This window comes from Magallana gigas, chromosome 5 (genome assembly GCF_963853765.1).
Source record: "Magallana gigas chromosome 5, xbMagGiga1.1, whole genome shotgun sequence".
Taxonomy (NCBI): domain Eukaryota; kingdom Metazoa; phylum Mollusca; class Bivalvia; order Ostreida; family Ostreidae; genus Magallana; species Magallana gigas.
The window spans coordinates 18,242,153-18,258,203 of NC_088857.1; the positions used below are offsets into that span (position 1 = coordinate 18,242,153).

Here is a 16,051-nt window from a genome sequence, read left to right on the forward strand (position 1 = left end):
TTGCGTTTATGGAATGACATTTGAATCGATCTGCTCGATATACAATGTATACCATATTTCATCGTAAAATTTCAAATTTTTGCTGGTTTTATTCATAATTCAGCTTATAAATTACATGAATAGTTTGCAATTAAAATTATTTCAGTCTATGGTAATTTTTACTTCAAGTATTCTAGGTTACTTGGTTGGTTATTAGATTTAATACACAAGGTAACATTGTAATAGATTAGACTGAAAAAAAGTTTCCCATGCTGAAAATTAACTTTCTCCTGCAATAAATTTTCTTGATTAGTTTAATTTATAAAAAAATTGAAAATATTAATTTACCATTATTTTCTTAAATCATAAATCTGTATAATTTCATAGTAAAAGAATTTTTTTCCTCTTGATATAAGTATAAGCATGTATAATGCTGAACATTTTTGACTGCATTTTGAATGGCAGGTGCATTGGTACAGAGATCGGTTTCACTGGCATTGATTTCCAATGTCCTAGGCACAGAAAGCTCTTTGTAGGTTCAAAAGCTACCTTTTCATCTCCCAAGAATGGAAAGAGACTCTTCTAGCGTTTTAATAAGAGCCTTTATTGATTCAAGACTTCTACTCAAGGGAAATGATGAAGTGAAGTCAAGGAGTAGGGACCGGAAAAATGCTCATGGATCTCATATTAATTGATATTAAATGATTAGTTTTATTGGTATTGTGTCAACAAAATTGGCTGAGAAGTTATTTTGGAACCCCAGGCAAGAGGGCCTACTGACTGAAGTTGGCGTGAGGTGGGGGTATAGTGTGTAAACATATTGTGGTAAAAAATAAACGAAATGGCTCTAAACTGGGTTTGTCTTCTAAGAACTTTTGCTCTTGAACGTTCCCAGATGTATATGATTTGACCTGATACGATTATGGAGGATTACTTGGACACTGCAGCAAAGACTCGCGATTGACATTTCAAGATGTCCATTAAGTCCTTAATCTTTGCTGGGACCACTCGACAAAACGTGGTGGCGTTTGAAGCGAATTCTTTTATGAAAATCTTCAAGTGATCTGGAATTCTGATAAAAAGGTTACTGTTTGGAATTGGCTAATCTCTATGTAGCAAATTTTTATACAAATACTTGCTTGTTTTCCCCATGGGATTGCCTTTTCATTTTGTGAATGGAAAAAAAAAGGTTTGAGAGACTATTTAAGGTTGTATAGAGGGATAAATTCATGTTGAAAGATCCTTTAAATTAAAAGTATTGCAATGTATTTTTGCACTGGCATGCAAAGAATGTCTAGTTCTAAAACGTCATTTTTTGGTTTATGATTGGAAACCTTGCATGTCTGCATTAAGTTTACATATTGATAATATTTATCTGTTTAAAGATTTCCAGTTTGTAATTATGATAATTAAATCTCTGTCATTTTAGTTTATAATCAGTTTGCGTGTGTTAAGTAATATCTAGGAGCAGATTACTGTGTTGACGACCACACAACAATGAAATTGCTGCTCTCATCAAAATCAATGGCTAGTTGTCATAAAGGCCGGTTGTCAAAAAAGCATTGAAGTCCTCAATTAATAGTGTCTATTCAATTGTTATTGTGCATTTCAATGCAGTTTCTTAATTCATTCAACCTCTTTTGAACAATGAATCTCTATCCGGTGGAGATCCCAGTCCGAGATACAGCTTCACACCTCTATGGTAAGTCCGTTCTCAGTGACGAGGGAGTCTTCAATAGAGATCGAGAGAGGGAGAGAAAAAAACTGTTGTGTTGCAATTGGTAATCATTTCTGTAAAGGTTGTATTAACCATTCCTTTAACCTGTTGTGATTGAATGTATAGGATTTTTTTCTACTGAAATAATTTAAACTTTTGGCATTTAAACTGTTTGAAGAAAAAAAAAAGGAATGTTGAATGTTGTGAATGAACAGTGCCTTTTATTTTTTCTCTCTCTAAACATATGACGGTATGTTTAGAAATATGGAATACCAACCAAGGCTGTATTTTGAGGTTGTTACTAAGGGTTTTGAAAAATTTCTTACATGGGCTACTTTCTTATGAAACAGAAGTCATTTATCTAAGAGTTTGGTTCAAGGGACACAAAAAACGTCAAAACATTTGACATTTTCCATCAAAATGAATTTTCTGTTGTTACTTTGAAAAGACTCCACATGGATCATATGTAACATAATTACAAATAATTAATGGGTTCGTTTTCAGAATGATTTTCAAAGTGTCTCGGGTTTCAAGAATATTATTGATGTAAGCTGAGGGAAAAATTAGTAGAAATAAATGATTTCTTTTCTGAGGACTTAACAATTGCAATATCTGGCACCAATCTCTCAGACACCTGGTTATGTGGCAATACATGCAGGTATTGATAATTCCATATTTGTTGAAGTGAAGTTGTTCAAAATAATCCAAATGCACTTACAAAGGTACTACATAGGAGGAAAATACAAATCTTTGTGCAGGTTAAGTGACTGTAATTTGATTTCTTCAATCTTGTACATGTACCTATGTTAACAAGTGCTAGCTGTTCAAGGTTGTTCAACTGTTAAGATATAACGCCTCAATTTAAAATATATTTCAAGATCATGCAATAATATCATGGAATGAAATTATTCTCTGTCTCTAACATGTCTAATCTCAATGAGTATTTGAAAAAAAATGATTTTAAGTAATTAAGTATGTCCTAACAGAAATTCAGTATTCCTAATTGGTTGAAGGTCATCATTTTGTGCCCCTCTTTTTTTTACCCTTATTCAGATGTAATATGGAAATCCCCAATGGTAGATCAGCTGTTAACATTCAAAATGACAACTTCTCAAATCTTTATATTGATAAGAAATATGCATGTCATACTCAAATTTTCAGATCAGGTTTCTGCTTTCAGTATTCATAAATGAGTAAAGGGTATAACATATTTACCAAGGTGTGAATTTTTGGATTGATTAGGTATTTTGTGACATAATGTAATGTAATATATATCTTCTCATTAAACAATTATAGTTTATTGTCGTCCCTCAAAATTTGATCTACTTTTCTTGAAATTATCGACTAATGAGTCGTTATTGGATTCCACAACTGTACTTGTTACCTCATGTAGTAACTACAGTCAAACTTTGATACCTCGAACACTGATATCTTGAATATAATGGATATGTCAAAGTGATTTGTAAGGCCTAACCACTTATTTTTTAAGTATTTTACCCTCAATATCTTGAATGCTCGGATATCTTAAAGTTTTAAACATTCCCATCTAGTTTGAGATAACGAAGTTTTACTGTATTTCTTTATAGGATAATGCCCTTTTTTACACTCAGAGAACATTAGTAATAAGGTCATTTAGTGTCTGAAATAGACCACATTACATTGAATGGCCAAGGAATATCTTAATAACAATTTTAAGTGCTCTCTAATTTAAATGGAATTTGGTATAATGGTCAGCTGGAAGAAAGATTTCAGCAACAATGACATCTTATCTGCCGCCCATTCTTAATGACTTTAAACTTTGATTCCAGCCTGAAGTCTGTAAATGTCTCTTCCTATCTATAAGCCGATGATCAACAGGTTATTTGACGATTTAGATTGAGTATGAAAAGCTCTTTATAATTTGGGGCCAATGAATCAGAGAAAAGTGGATTTTATTTTGGGAAGCAACAAATTGTACATATCAGCTATTAGACTGTACAGGTCTACATGTGTGTGTCCGTTACTGTTTGGAGACAAAAGTACTGATGTTATATAGGAATGTTATAGGAGTTGTTTTGATGTGTCAAGGTATGGTCTTTTTTAGAAAATGGAAAAATTTCAGCAACTGAAAACTACCTGGTTTTAAGCCATACATTGATTAGGCTAATGCTTTCCATCTGCTTGTCTTCTCAACAATTAGTATCCAGGGCATATTTTCTCCCCCCCCCCCCCCCCCCACCCACTCCTTGGCCAAATCTGGCTCATACTTATTCCCCTAAGTGTTTTTGTGTAAAGGATGGACATTGACCTTGAACCAAGTCTCTAGGTCAAAGGTTATCAATGTCAAAGCAGACTTCTGTGTTAAATCCTTGTCCATGCATTGTGTATTCCCCCCCCCCCCCCCTCCCCTACCCTCCCCTCCCCTTGGCACATTCTGCCTCATACTTCACCCACAGAGTGACTATATATAGAGTGTATGTACAGTGACCTTAAAGTTTCTGTGTCAAAGGTCAAGATCATATCAGACCTCTTTGAAAAATCCTTGTCTGAACATAATGTTTTCTCCCCTTTGCCTTATCTGGCTCATGCTCCTCATAATGAGTGCTTGTGGATAAATGGTGAGCCATGAGATATTTGGAGAGGTGAAATGTTAGGTCATAGCAGATTTATTTGAAAACAAGTTTTGTACGTATCATAATTTCTCTCCCTCATGTTTTTATGCAAGTATTATACATTTGTGACTTGACATCTTTAAGATTTATTTCCATTTACTGCAAAAATATCTATGTATACATGTATCCTGTAAACATTATACAGTTCGATCAGTCTAGGACAAATGATGCCACTGTTTAGGTGCTTGGATACCAAAGTAAATAGCAATCGAAAATTTTATCTCCAATTTAAAGGTTAAGAGCAGCTTCACTCTAGAAATTCAGCACTCTGCCACCAACTGAGGGACCAAACTTTACTGCTATCAGATCATATCGTGGTGATTATTGCCATAAACAAGCATCAACAATTCATATATTTTCAAGAGCTTTAAAAGAACTGGTCGATTAACTTCCACATCGGAAGAACAATGTGTTTTTCCAGCACTACGATTGAACTTCCGTGAAACATGTTCTCTCCATGCACTTGGATATTGCATTGGAAACCATGATTTTTTAATCCTTTAGACTGCTTCCCATTATAATTCTGGGGCCAATTTCTTTTGGGTAAGACAGAATTTACAACTTTGCAGGCATATGGGGCCACGGAATCTTTTTAGCTTAGCAGAGGTGTGAATTAAACTCTTGTTTATAGGAAAGCTATCAAGCAGATATGATAGTGATAAATTATGATTGCATGTGACATTGAGGAATCTCTAGATCATTGATGTTGTTATTTATGGACCCTCATTGTCTTGTAGACTGTACGATAGACCATAGAATGGGGATTATAGTACACCTAACTGGCTGTGAAGTTTAACAAGTTCCTACCCGAGTCAGTAGCATTTCTAAAGGTAATTACTGCTTGGATTTTATATTTTGAATTTTATATGAAAATATGTGCACAATCATTTTGCACTGTGTTATTAAAATTGATGTTTAATGCAATTCATGTAGCTGCAATTGAATATACTGAATTGAATTAAAGGTAAATCGAAGTGTCTTTATATTGCACCATATTTTTTTTTTTATTTAAATCTAAATTGAATTATGGAAATTAACCTTTAGAAGATTTCCTTTGAAATGAACAGAATCTATTTGGGTTAGAATGGAGAAGTTTTGTGAAATAGTGTAATGATTTATTTTGGATATATATATGTATATATATATAAATGAATTAGTTGCATTTATAGACACATGCAGTGTTCCATAAAACCTTAAAATAGATTTTGGATTAAAAAGGGGTGGCCGCAAGAAAGAGAGAGAGACAGAGAGAGAGAATATAGGATTGTCTAACGATCTAAATCTAACACATCTTTTCTCCATCTTTCAACATTTGACATAATATATCTAGATAATTGGATTTTTTTTTTATAATAGACCCAATTATTTAACTAACATCTTGTTTCACAGATCAGATTTTTTTTTTCTTTTATATTCAAGTTGTTCTTCATTGGATTTTTAATTTAGGTAGCTAGTTAACTTTTGGTGTACCATTTATCAGGGTATTTTTTTGGGGGGTGGGGGGGGGGGGGGAGTTACGGTGATCTAATTTTTGCGATAATTAACTTGCACAACTTTATTTTTGTACAGTCACAGAAATTATGTCTTCTAATATTGTTTGCTATTAAAACTTTTCAAATGACCAACACCTAAAATAGGTTACAGATTTACAATAAAGGTTACAGATTTACAATAAAGGTTACAAATTTACAATAAAGGTTACATATTTACAATAAAGGTTACAGATTTACTGTAAAGGTTACTGATTTACCACATTTTTGCAAATTTTGTGTTGCTTACGAAAGAAAAAAATGGATATTGATATATGATATGTGGTGATATCTGATAGGCCTCTATAAATCTGTATACTGGTATAGACAACTTTTTATTATTAAAAAAACAATTCTTTCTTTCTAGGGTTTTAGTAAAAGAAAACAATTTTGAGACAGATGAATTTCTGGTTAGATATGCACACCCTTAAATATTTTAACAAAAATCAATTCTCAAGTATATGGTTCCACAGCCAGTGGATTTCAAATACTGTCGTGTACCTTACACCTAACAAACTGCTGACCACGATTTAAACCATTTAAACCTGCAAGGCAGTCAGACTGATTAACTTACGACAGCCCCACTATCATGTAATAGTTTGTCTGGAACGACATTCATCAAATTAATGGAGAGTGACCCCGAGATAAGGTACCTCCCTGCTGAGAATTCCACATTGTTCATGTGTCAATCTCTCCACCCTGTCACCGCATTGAACAGTCCAATATATGTGTAGTACCTACCACCCCCCCCCCCCCCCTTCTTCCTTCTCTCACCCTGGTGAACTTTTCTCTGAACCAGTGTCTGAGTGTATATTAATGACAGGGGGCAAGTACTGGGCCCCCACATGCCTAGATAAATCATCTTGAAATGCAATGATTAATTTAGACATTTTTTTTCGTTTTTTTTTTGCGATTCAAAGAATTGAAAGAGCACACGGTACTTTGGTCTTGATCGTGAGTGTAGATATTTAGACAGATATTAAATCGGAGAGAGAGAGAGATGTTAGGCTGGCCGTTAAAGAATTATATAAGAGCAATTAATACTGTTACTTCATAATAAGCTTTTGAGCAGGTATTTTTGAATCAAACTTTTAATGGATCTTCAGCTTTTGTTTTCTTGAAGGAATCTCTGTTAAGATGTTTTATGCATTGCGTGTCAAAATATTTTGTTCTTTATCTGAGCTAGAACTATTAAAATTGAAACATTCATTTCCCTTTTTTCGAGGGGGGGGGGATTTGCAATGCTTGTTAGAACTAGTTTTACAATATATGTAAAGTATGTTGCAGTAGGAAATAGATTAAATATTGAAACAAGTGACATAACCTCAAACCTGCTGGAATACTTGAGAATGTTGGCAGTGCATTCTGTTATGTATTATCTGGCTTCCTGGATCCTTCACAATGACAGATTGTTTAATTAACAGCTTAATCATTCAGGGTCAAGTTATACCTATATAATTACCCGTATATATGCATGTCTGTACATTCCTGCTGTTGTGTGATCCAATAAGTTAAATGCTTACTACTTTTATAACCTGCAAGGTACCCACAATCTTTCCACATCCCTGGCCCCAAAAGCAACCTCCCATGTACCATTCACCTTCACCTGACCCCCCACCCCCACTAACAAAATTTCATACCCATTGTATATTCCGTACAAATACACTCAATGTACTTGCAGTCATATCCCAATACACAGTAGATCTATTTTTTGGGGTGTATAGATTCATTACATTGATCGGGCTGCTATATCGGGTGGACTGATTTTGTTTGATTAGGCGTACCCAGGGTATTAGCCAATTAACTCCTTTTAAGCATCACAATGGAGTTTCGATGGTATCAGCTGCTATGGTAGATTTCTATGAGGACAGACCTTTTGAATTGTGAAAAAAAAATATAATAGATAGTTTTTCTGTCCCCATGTCATGAAGAGTATCCAAATGTTGAATGTGTGCTGTCGAAGGATTCTGTTATTCCATAGAAAAAAAGGCTTTTTAAAATGTCTAACATGCTAGTATAAAGGGAGACTGTTGAATTAGCCTTTTCATGTCGGAGCCTTTCATTTCGCTGACAGTTTTAACCTCACAGCCTTGTGCTTGAAAAGGTAGTGAGGGGAGTTTAAGGCTATCACCATTCAGCGAATGATTAGGGATTAGTACTGTGAACTTAAAGAGAGGGGGAAAATACAACACTACCAAATGGCTCATTCCCTTATAAGCTGATTGAAAATTAAAACATGGTAAACGGAGTGTACATGGAGTTGATAAGACTGATTATGGATTAGCAGCCAGTGATCTGACTACTGCTTTTGTGAGGTGTTTTTTGGCAGTTTTTTTGTTTTCTCTGTATAAGGATAATTTGTGGTATATCTGGGAAATGCCTTCTAAATCTGTAGCTACAAGCCAGGTGTATTAATAGTCTCTGACTGCATGTTTAGATAGATGCATATATTTGATCATGATTTAGTGAAATGGCTGTAAATTTAAAGATGGACTTTTCAATGGTCTTGTAAATTTATAGTAAGTTGAATCTTATGATACAAGTATCTCTTGCAAAGTTTTGAAAATTTTATTTTATTTGTTGTTAAGGTCATGATATGGACATATTTATTGCTATGATAAAGTCTCTCAAAAATCAATTATTTCATTGTCTGAATGTACTTTAAATAAAAGGTGCACTTCATGAAAGTTTAAGGGCAAAAGTATTAATAATGAAAATATATCTGATTTCTTGTAATAATAATTCATTAGTACATTGTATATTATTATCTGCTTTAATAGAAATCAATTTATCTATTGATTTTTAAGCTTTATTTTTTGGAACGTTGTGATTTTTGTATTGTTTTGTGCCTGTAGGGAAAAAAAGTTAAATGCTGACTATTGTTCATTTCTGAATAGAATACATGATGAGACATAGAATGCCAGGGTCCATGGTTACTATAAAACTCCTGACATCTGTCAAACAGCATCCATCTGAAATATTGATAGGGGTCTTCATATAACTCCCTTTTCTTCTCCGTTTACAGAGCCGATTCTCAATCGTTGTCGTATTCCTGATGGCCGAAGCAGAAAGTGATTCCTAGCACCATGGACTATCAGCAGCATTAATGGTAGACACTGGACGGTGAGTATACAATTCACTTATTAATAAGGTGGTATGGGACTTCTGTCGATATTAATGTACATTAAAGTACATTAAAATTAAAATACTTTCACTGGTTTAGAATTTTCAAATTCTACACTATTTAACCAAAAAATAGCTTTTGAAAATTTTTAAGAGGTAAAAAATATAAAATTCCCAGTGGGATTCAAACTCACGACTTACAGATTTATGATAAACCCTCTAACCCACTGCACTACGCTATTAGGTGACAAAATTAAGAAAGAAACTACTTGTATAAATATACACTTCATTTATTGTTTATTTCGAAAAACAATACGTCACAACATGGAGGTATCCCATACCAGCTTAACAATTTTCTTTTCTTTTACAAAAAAATATTTTTGGTCACCAATGTCCTCTTTCTTCATGAGTTATACTCTGTTGCAGTTTTATGCATTACATTCTAGTTACTGGTAGTGGAATTTTTGCCACGCGATGCCCTATCATTCAAGCCCTCTAGACTCTGATCCTTAATTCTCATAGAAATTTATTACAAAAAGACATCTTTGTATAAGACCATGTATGTCCTCACCTTCTTTGAGTCATCATTTATTGTACAGTTTGTAGTTGTCTGAAGTTGTCTGTAAGACATATAACTGTGGTCCCTGTCTGTTAAACAATGTTGTATTATGTGCATGCCCTTCTCCTGTCGTCCAGACGTCCCCCTTTGCCGTCTCCTAGATCAGCCATTCCTTCCTTGTCTGGTTCCTGTCTTTTCACTGTTTACTTTTTCCATTCACACTTCTCCAAACAATATACACTTTTGAACTGTTTGCGAATATTCACTACTATTTACTTAGATTAAGTTTAAGTCAATAGTGGCATTTCTTTTCCTGTTGAATTCTTTTCCTTTTGGTAAAGTATTTGCATAAAAGGGAATAACCTTTTAGGGTGCAGTTTTGATTTACCTTTTTTCACCAGTGGGAAAAGTCAATTTGATTTGCGCAGTATTTGACCAATTCAGTGATTTCAACAAGTGCTTGACTTCAATTAAAATTTCCAGACGCTCGAATTAATATATTTTTTTTTTCTTGAGTAATGTCAAATAGCAAGGATTTGTTTTATTGCTTAGATAGCACGTATCCAGGATTAACTGGAAGAAATTGATAACATTCATTTTAACTTAAACTCTTGAATCTTCATAGATGTTCACACTGTCCCTTTCCTTTCAGTTTTTTCCCACATAGTTTCTGATTTAAATTGACCACATTTCTGTTACTTTTGTTTATATAACTTTGATAATTCTTTCTAACACCTGTGTATACTAACAAGAGTCCACATGTGTATTGATCTCGGTACCAGTTTGTTTTTGTAAAGATCAGAGTGAAAGAATTTGCCACAAAATGTACAAATATTGAACTTGACTTAGATGTGTTTTGATTGTCCGGGGCTTGTTTTGTTTGCAGGCTTAGGGGCGATAGATATGAAGACACGACAGGTGTCGTCTGCTCCCTTGGCTGGTTCCCCTCTCAGCAGCCGGTCAACCAGCAGCAGCAGCCTGTCGTTCGAGGGGATTCCCGACGAAGTCACTCGCCTCTCCGAGGAAAAAAGCAAAAACCTGAAAGGTAAATGCTCTTTTGATGACAGCTGCTAGAATTTCTTCAAGGGCTTCAATTAAATTTCATTTTGAAATAAATTTCGGCCAACACTGGTTCTTTTTACAATTATATTGTCATGTAAGTACACTTCAAGGGATTAAGAACTTTTGAATATAAATTACATTTTAAATAGCCAGATTTTAAATTTAGAAAAAAATTATTTTTAAAAGCATGGCTTTCTATTCACCTCCAAGTTAATCCTACAGGATTGACAAAAATTGTCGTTTGGAATTTCTGTTAACCAAATCACAAGAAAGTGTTTGTAGAATTCATGCTTAGAGATGAAAATGTATTATATATGCTTTTATAATTGGTTTTAACATTATGTTCTTAATATGTATATTAAAGTACATTTATAAGTCGGTTCACCTATAAGTCAGTCAGTTACTGTTTAAATCCCAAGTTTACGAAATTGCATTTAAAGAAAGATAACTCTTGCATGTCTTGAATTTCAAATTTTCAGTATATTAAAGTAATAAATGAAGCAGAGATTTTTTGTTGGTGTAGTACATGTACATGTATTTTTTTATAGCAGTTAAATGAATAACAGTCAAATGAAATTACTTTGACTATATAGGTATGGAGGGTAATCGTGTTCAAAAATCCAGACATGTAAACTTGTTAATCCGAATATGCAATCGTGTTGATGTGTGAGCCTGAACATGAATATGTGTAATTCTGATCGTGTAACCTATAAAACTCGGGCATAAACACGTGTAAGATTTGACTCAGTTCCTTCGAATGATGCACATTTTGCAACTTTATTGTTTACATTAGTTAATTAAACCTTCAACTTTGCACACTTTCAATCCGTAGTTTCTGCATTTGTAACTTCAGGCTCGGCAATAGCACATCTGACATGATACAAATTGACAAATGTAAAGTCTACAAGTTTGTCGAATTTTGACATGACCTTATATGGAAACAGTGACGTCACTGATAGAAAAAGGCTAGCTGCAGGTAAAGGCATGCCGTAATCGCCGGAATAGGGACGGAATAAATAAAAAAAAATATTAGGTAAGCCTATAATCATGTTATCTCTGGATAACAACATTTCATAGAGTATTATTTTTCGGAAAATTAAATTATGAGATTGGTGTACATTTTATCAAGAGAATGTATAAAAGATGCGAGTAAAGAATTCGATCGGCTTCAGATATCCTCTTAGAACTGAACAAATTACATTTAATGACTTTGGTTGAATACACATGTATAAAGATATATACGCATTTTTATTCAGAGGCGTCTGAACCGGGAGGGCTTGGCTATGGGGGGGGGGACTTAGCCCCCCCCCCCCTTTTTTGCCAAGTTAGACCTAACCATTAGGAACATAGCAACAGGGAGGTTTCAACCCCCCCCCCCCCTACTTTTTTCTCGCAACAAACAAAATTGTTCCTTAAAAGACCTTAAAGAGAATGAACTATTAATAGTGATATTGAAAATTAGAGTCATAGTAGGTATACTAGCACCCCCCCCCCCCCACCACCACCACCACCACCACCACGGATTAGGAATTTCATGATTTGGGGGGGGGGGGGGGGGGGGGGTTGGGCAGGTAAGATTGGAGTTATTGGTATACCCTCCCCCACGGATTAGAATTTTCATGATTATGGGAATTCTTGTCAATATTTTTCATGATTAGTTTAGCCCCCCCCCCCCCCCTTTCAATTTGCTTCCGACGCCACTGTTATTAGAGTACATGCAACAAATTGTTAAAGTATAGGCCTCGGCTGAATTAAGAAAATATCTCCAAATGCATCCTTATCGCTACCACAAAGTTGTGACAACCAACCCCCGCCCCCGCGAAAAATTACACGGGGTCCGTCAGCTGAGTTGCAAAGTTATCGATACGAAAAACAAACTATTTATCCTGAATGTCGGTTCAATACAGACTCACTTTGTGAAGTTAGCTGATAAAAATTTTCTGGAGAGCTAGTATAATACAGCTTTACAGCCACTTGTGAACTAGCTGCAGGTCTGTAGCTTCCTGTCTAAAAATACAGATGGACGATCTTTGAGCTATAGTGCCTCCCATAGTAAAACTTCAACTTACGGCGCACAAAAAATATGCGCTAGTTTTTTTAATTATTTTTGAAGATTGTGTTATTATTTATCTTTCACTTACACAACAACAAAAAGTATAAATACATGTAAATTAAAGTAACATAAATTTTTCCGCGAAAAATTACCAAATCCTTGCAGGTCGTTTATTCTAACTAATTCAGAAAAATAACAAGAGTAAAAATGGGGTACTCTATATGCAATGTTTTTGCCCAAAAATGACTTAAGTTCAACAGCTGATATTTTTATAAATTATCAGAAATCAAAATCCTAGCAATTTGCATACTTCTGATTTATATGTATAAATGATCTGCAAAAGAACAACTTCCTATCTTGAAAACTGTTCGAGGAGTTATCGGTACAATAAAGGTACCTTTTTGACAGCCACTCGCCCATCTGCAATTTTTACTATTTCAATAATTGGAAACCCGGTTAAAAATTCACTCTCAAAATTCTTAGAATTCAGAAGCAATGGAGTTACATGGGACCTCACGGCGGTCTTCGAACCCCATGCTGCTCAAAATATATATACCCCCTTAGGAAATTTCTTGATCCGTCTCATTTCTAGAAAAGAGTACGCATTATTCTTCACATCGGCACGATTTTTGTTTCTACATGAACCTCTTCCTGTTTGGTCCAGTTTCAATCATACCTCAATTTTTTTTCCTAAAAATAATACCGGTGTTTTCGATAAAAAAGGTGTCGTTCATTAAAAGCTTATTGCAATAGTTTAGCTGAATATTATGTTTATTTTTCGTTCATTCCGGTCCGGCGGTTACGGCATGCCTTTTCCCGCAGCAAGGCAGTTGCCATATAAGGTCATGTCAAAATTCGACAAACTTGTAGACTTTACACTTGTCAATTTGTATCATGTCAGATGTGCTATTGCCGAGCCTAAAGTTACAAATGCAGAAACTACGGATTGAAAGTGTGCAAAGTTGAAGGTTTAATTAACTAATGTAAACAATAAAGTTGCAAAATGTGCATCATTCGAAGGAACTGAGTCAATTCTTACACGTGTTTATGCCCGAGTTTTATAGGTTACACGATCAGAATTACACATATTCATGCTCAGGCTCACACATCAACACGATTGCATATTCGGATTTACAAGTTTACATGTCTGGATTTTTGAACACGATTACCCTCCATATATAGGCAATCACCATTTTAAGAAAGATCAGATATAGAGCCTAATGGAGGGCTGAGGATTTTTTCCCTCTGCAGATTTTTATAAAAATGTTTAATATCAGATTGCTTTGATGAGATTGCTGATTTGCACTTTAAGGTTCCCTTATGACATAGTTAGAAAATTTACACAGCAAATTAATAATATTAATAATAATATTTATATAGTGCTTTATCTTTAAAAAACTCTGAAACACTTTACAGAGTAAGTAAAAAATACATTATAAAACAGGACTAGTTTACATTATACCACTAAAACAAACCACATTAAATGGATTAAAATTAAGTAAGATCAGGAAGATTTTGATCAATGTCATCTACAGAATCTGAATAATTATGATATATTAGGCTTGTTTCTCTGCCTTCTTGGCTAACCCTGAAATTACTTCATTTAATTATTGACATCAAAGTGGGTGAGCTGAAAATTATCATTAATTTTTTTTACTCAACAGATCAATAAATTATAAGCTCATTGCTATCTGTTGCTATGCAGAAGAACTTAGTGTTGAATAAGAGCCAAATTTAAGGACTTGGCTGAATGCTGAAAGAAACTATCCTGTAAAATTTGAAATTACATTGTAGTTTACAATACTTTTATTATGGGTGTTTTCAGAAAGCAGTTATATATTTGTAATACGTGGGAGGAAAATTCAAGGAAGTACCCAAACATCAAATTTGTCAATATTGTGACACTCTTGTTTGTGAATTCTCCTTTCTTTTCTACTTTGTAAGAGGCTGCACTAATGCTTGTTCAGCGATAACCTTGGTTTATAAATTATGTGGGAAATGAGGAGGTTTTCTGAACTTAATTAATTTTCTGTATTCAAAATTTTCTTCTCTCTCAAAAGCATTTATCCCAAACAGATCATTGTTGTATGGATTGTAGTCCTAATGGGAGAATGATTCTTGCACTCTTCAATGTCATGTCTAATTCAACAAATCCCATAATTGTACATAAAGTGTTTATAAAAGTTTAAATGTTTGTATAAGGGTGGAGCAGATATTTGTGAAATTTACCGAAGTTATCAAGTGTGTTGACAATTTATGGGACAATAATCTGCTCAAAATCAATTACAATAATTGGTATTATTGCGGGATCCGTTGCTTCGCCTTAGGCTACCTCTCCACATAACAATGACTACAATTTTTTCTGACCCTGTTTCCTGTCACTCTTTGTAGCAAGAAAAATGGATTAATGATTTATGTCCCATTTGTTATTGAGTGTATTTCAGTCATTAAGTTTTCGGTCCCTCCTCCTTTTGAATGCAGTCTTTATTCATTGGAGATACACATCTACGTGTGTATTCAGCAGTTGTCTTTCTTTCCCTGGCAGAACGCCCTTAAATTTTAAGCACCGAGCTATCTGTTGACAGTGCCCAGGATAAAGATTATCCACTTTTAATGCGAGACATTTTTAAATGTCTGCATAGTTCCTGTCACACTTGTTTTACATGGCCGCTTTGTGACTAGTCCCTGCCTTGCCATTATGCCGTTACACAGTCTGTAAGAGAACACTATACTTATCAGTGGCAGAAGGGGTTTTTTTTGGACACTGAAACGTTGGAGCTATTAATTCATTGATAGCTGAAATAATAGAAACGGATGAACTGTGGTGATCGGCCCGGTAACAGTGGGGTAACATTTCTTGGAGACAAGCTGCAGTGTACTTTTGGATTATAGTCGAGACAATACTGTTTATCTTAGTGAGCCGAACGGTGAGTCAGGACTAATTTATGTTGCATACGGTATTTTATGTTGAAAATGTGGTACTGTAATATTTTTGACTTTGGTTTAGAATATTAGATGGTTAAAAAAAAGTTATATTTTTTACTAGGCTTAAAGCTGGTTACAAATTGATAATTGAATTTTGAAATTTCATTGCAGTTTACATAATGTGCCTGAAAGAAGAAAGATTTAGAAATTTTAAATCTAATGCCAAGTGAATCTCACTTTATATTAATTTAGTAAACCTGACTGGTAGTATGAATTCTACTGAACCCATGATTAATATCTACATATAGTGATGTCATGGGATTTTGATACCACAGAATTTTGAACCTCGAGCATGGGCTAAAAAAAAGTTATGCGATATATATTCTGAACCCAGGTTCATATATCAGTTCAAAATATCATATGACAATGCAAATAAACTTGGTTTTGATATTC

At 34.3% G+C, this 16,051-nt stretch overlaps 1 protein-coding gene across 37 annotated transcripts in view; it reads left to right on the forward strand.

The window, feature by feature from the left end:
- Positions 1-16,051, forward strand: part of LOC105338947 (cytosolic carboxypeptidase 2) — a 67,947-nt gene that overhangs the window by 10,007 nt on the left and 41,889 nt on the right. For 33 of the 37 annotated variants that reach the window (XM_066086005.1, XM_066086025.1, XM_066086037.1 and 30 more), the window contains exons 2-4: positions 5,085-5,177; positions 8,902-8,999; positions 10,445-10,603. In XM_066086005.1, the coding sequence (XP_065942077.1) occupies positions 10,462-10,603 (142 nt within the window). In that variant the 5' untranslated portion in view covers positions 5,085-5,177; positions 8,902-8,999; positions 10,445-10,461. Of the gene's footprint in view, positions 1-5,084; positions 5,178-8,095; positions 8,116-8,271; positions 8,396-8,901; positions 9,000-10,444; positions 10,604-15,310; positions 15,601-16,051 lie in introns of those variants that run through there. The other 4 variants (XM_066086008.1, XM_066086007.1, XM_066086006.1 and 1 more) reach the window with 4 other exon arrangements.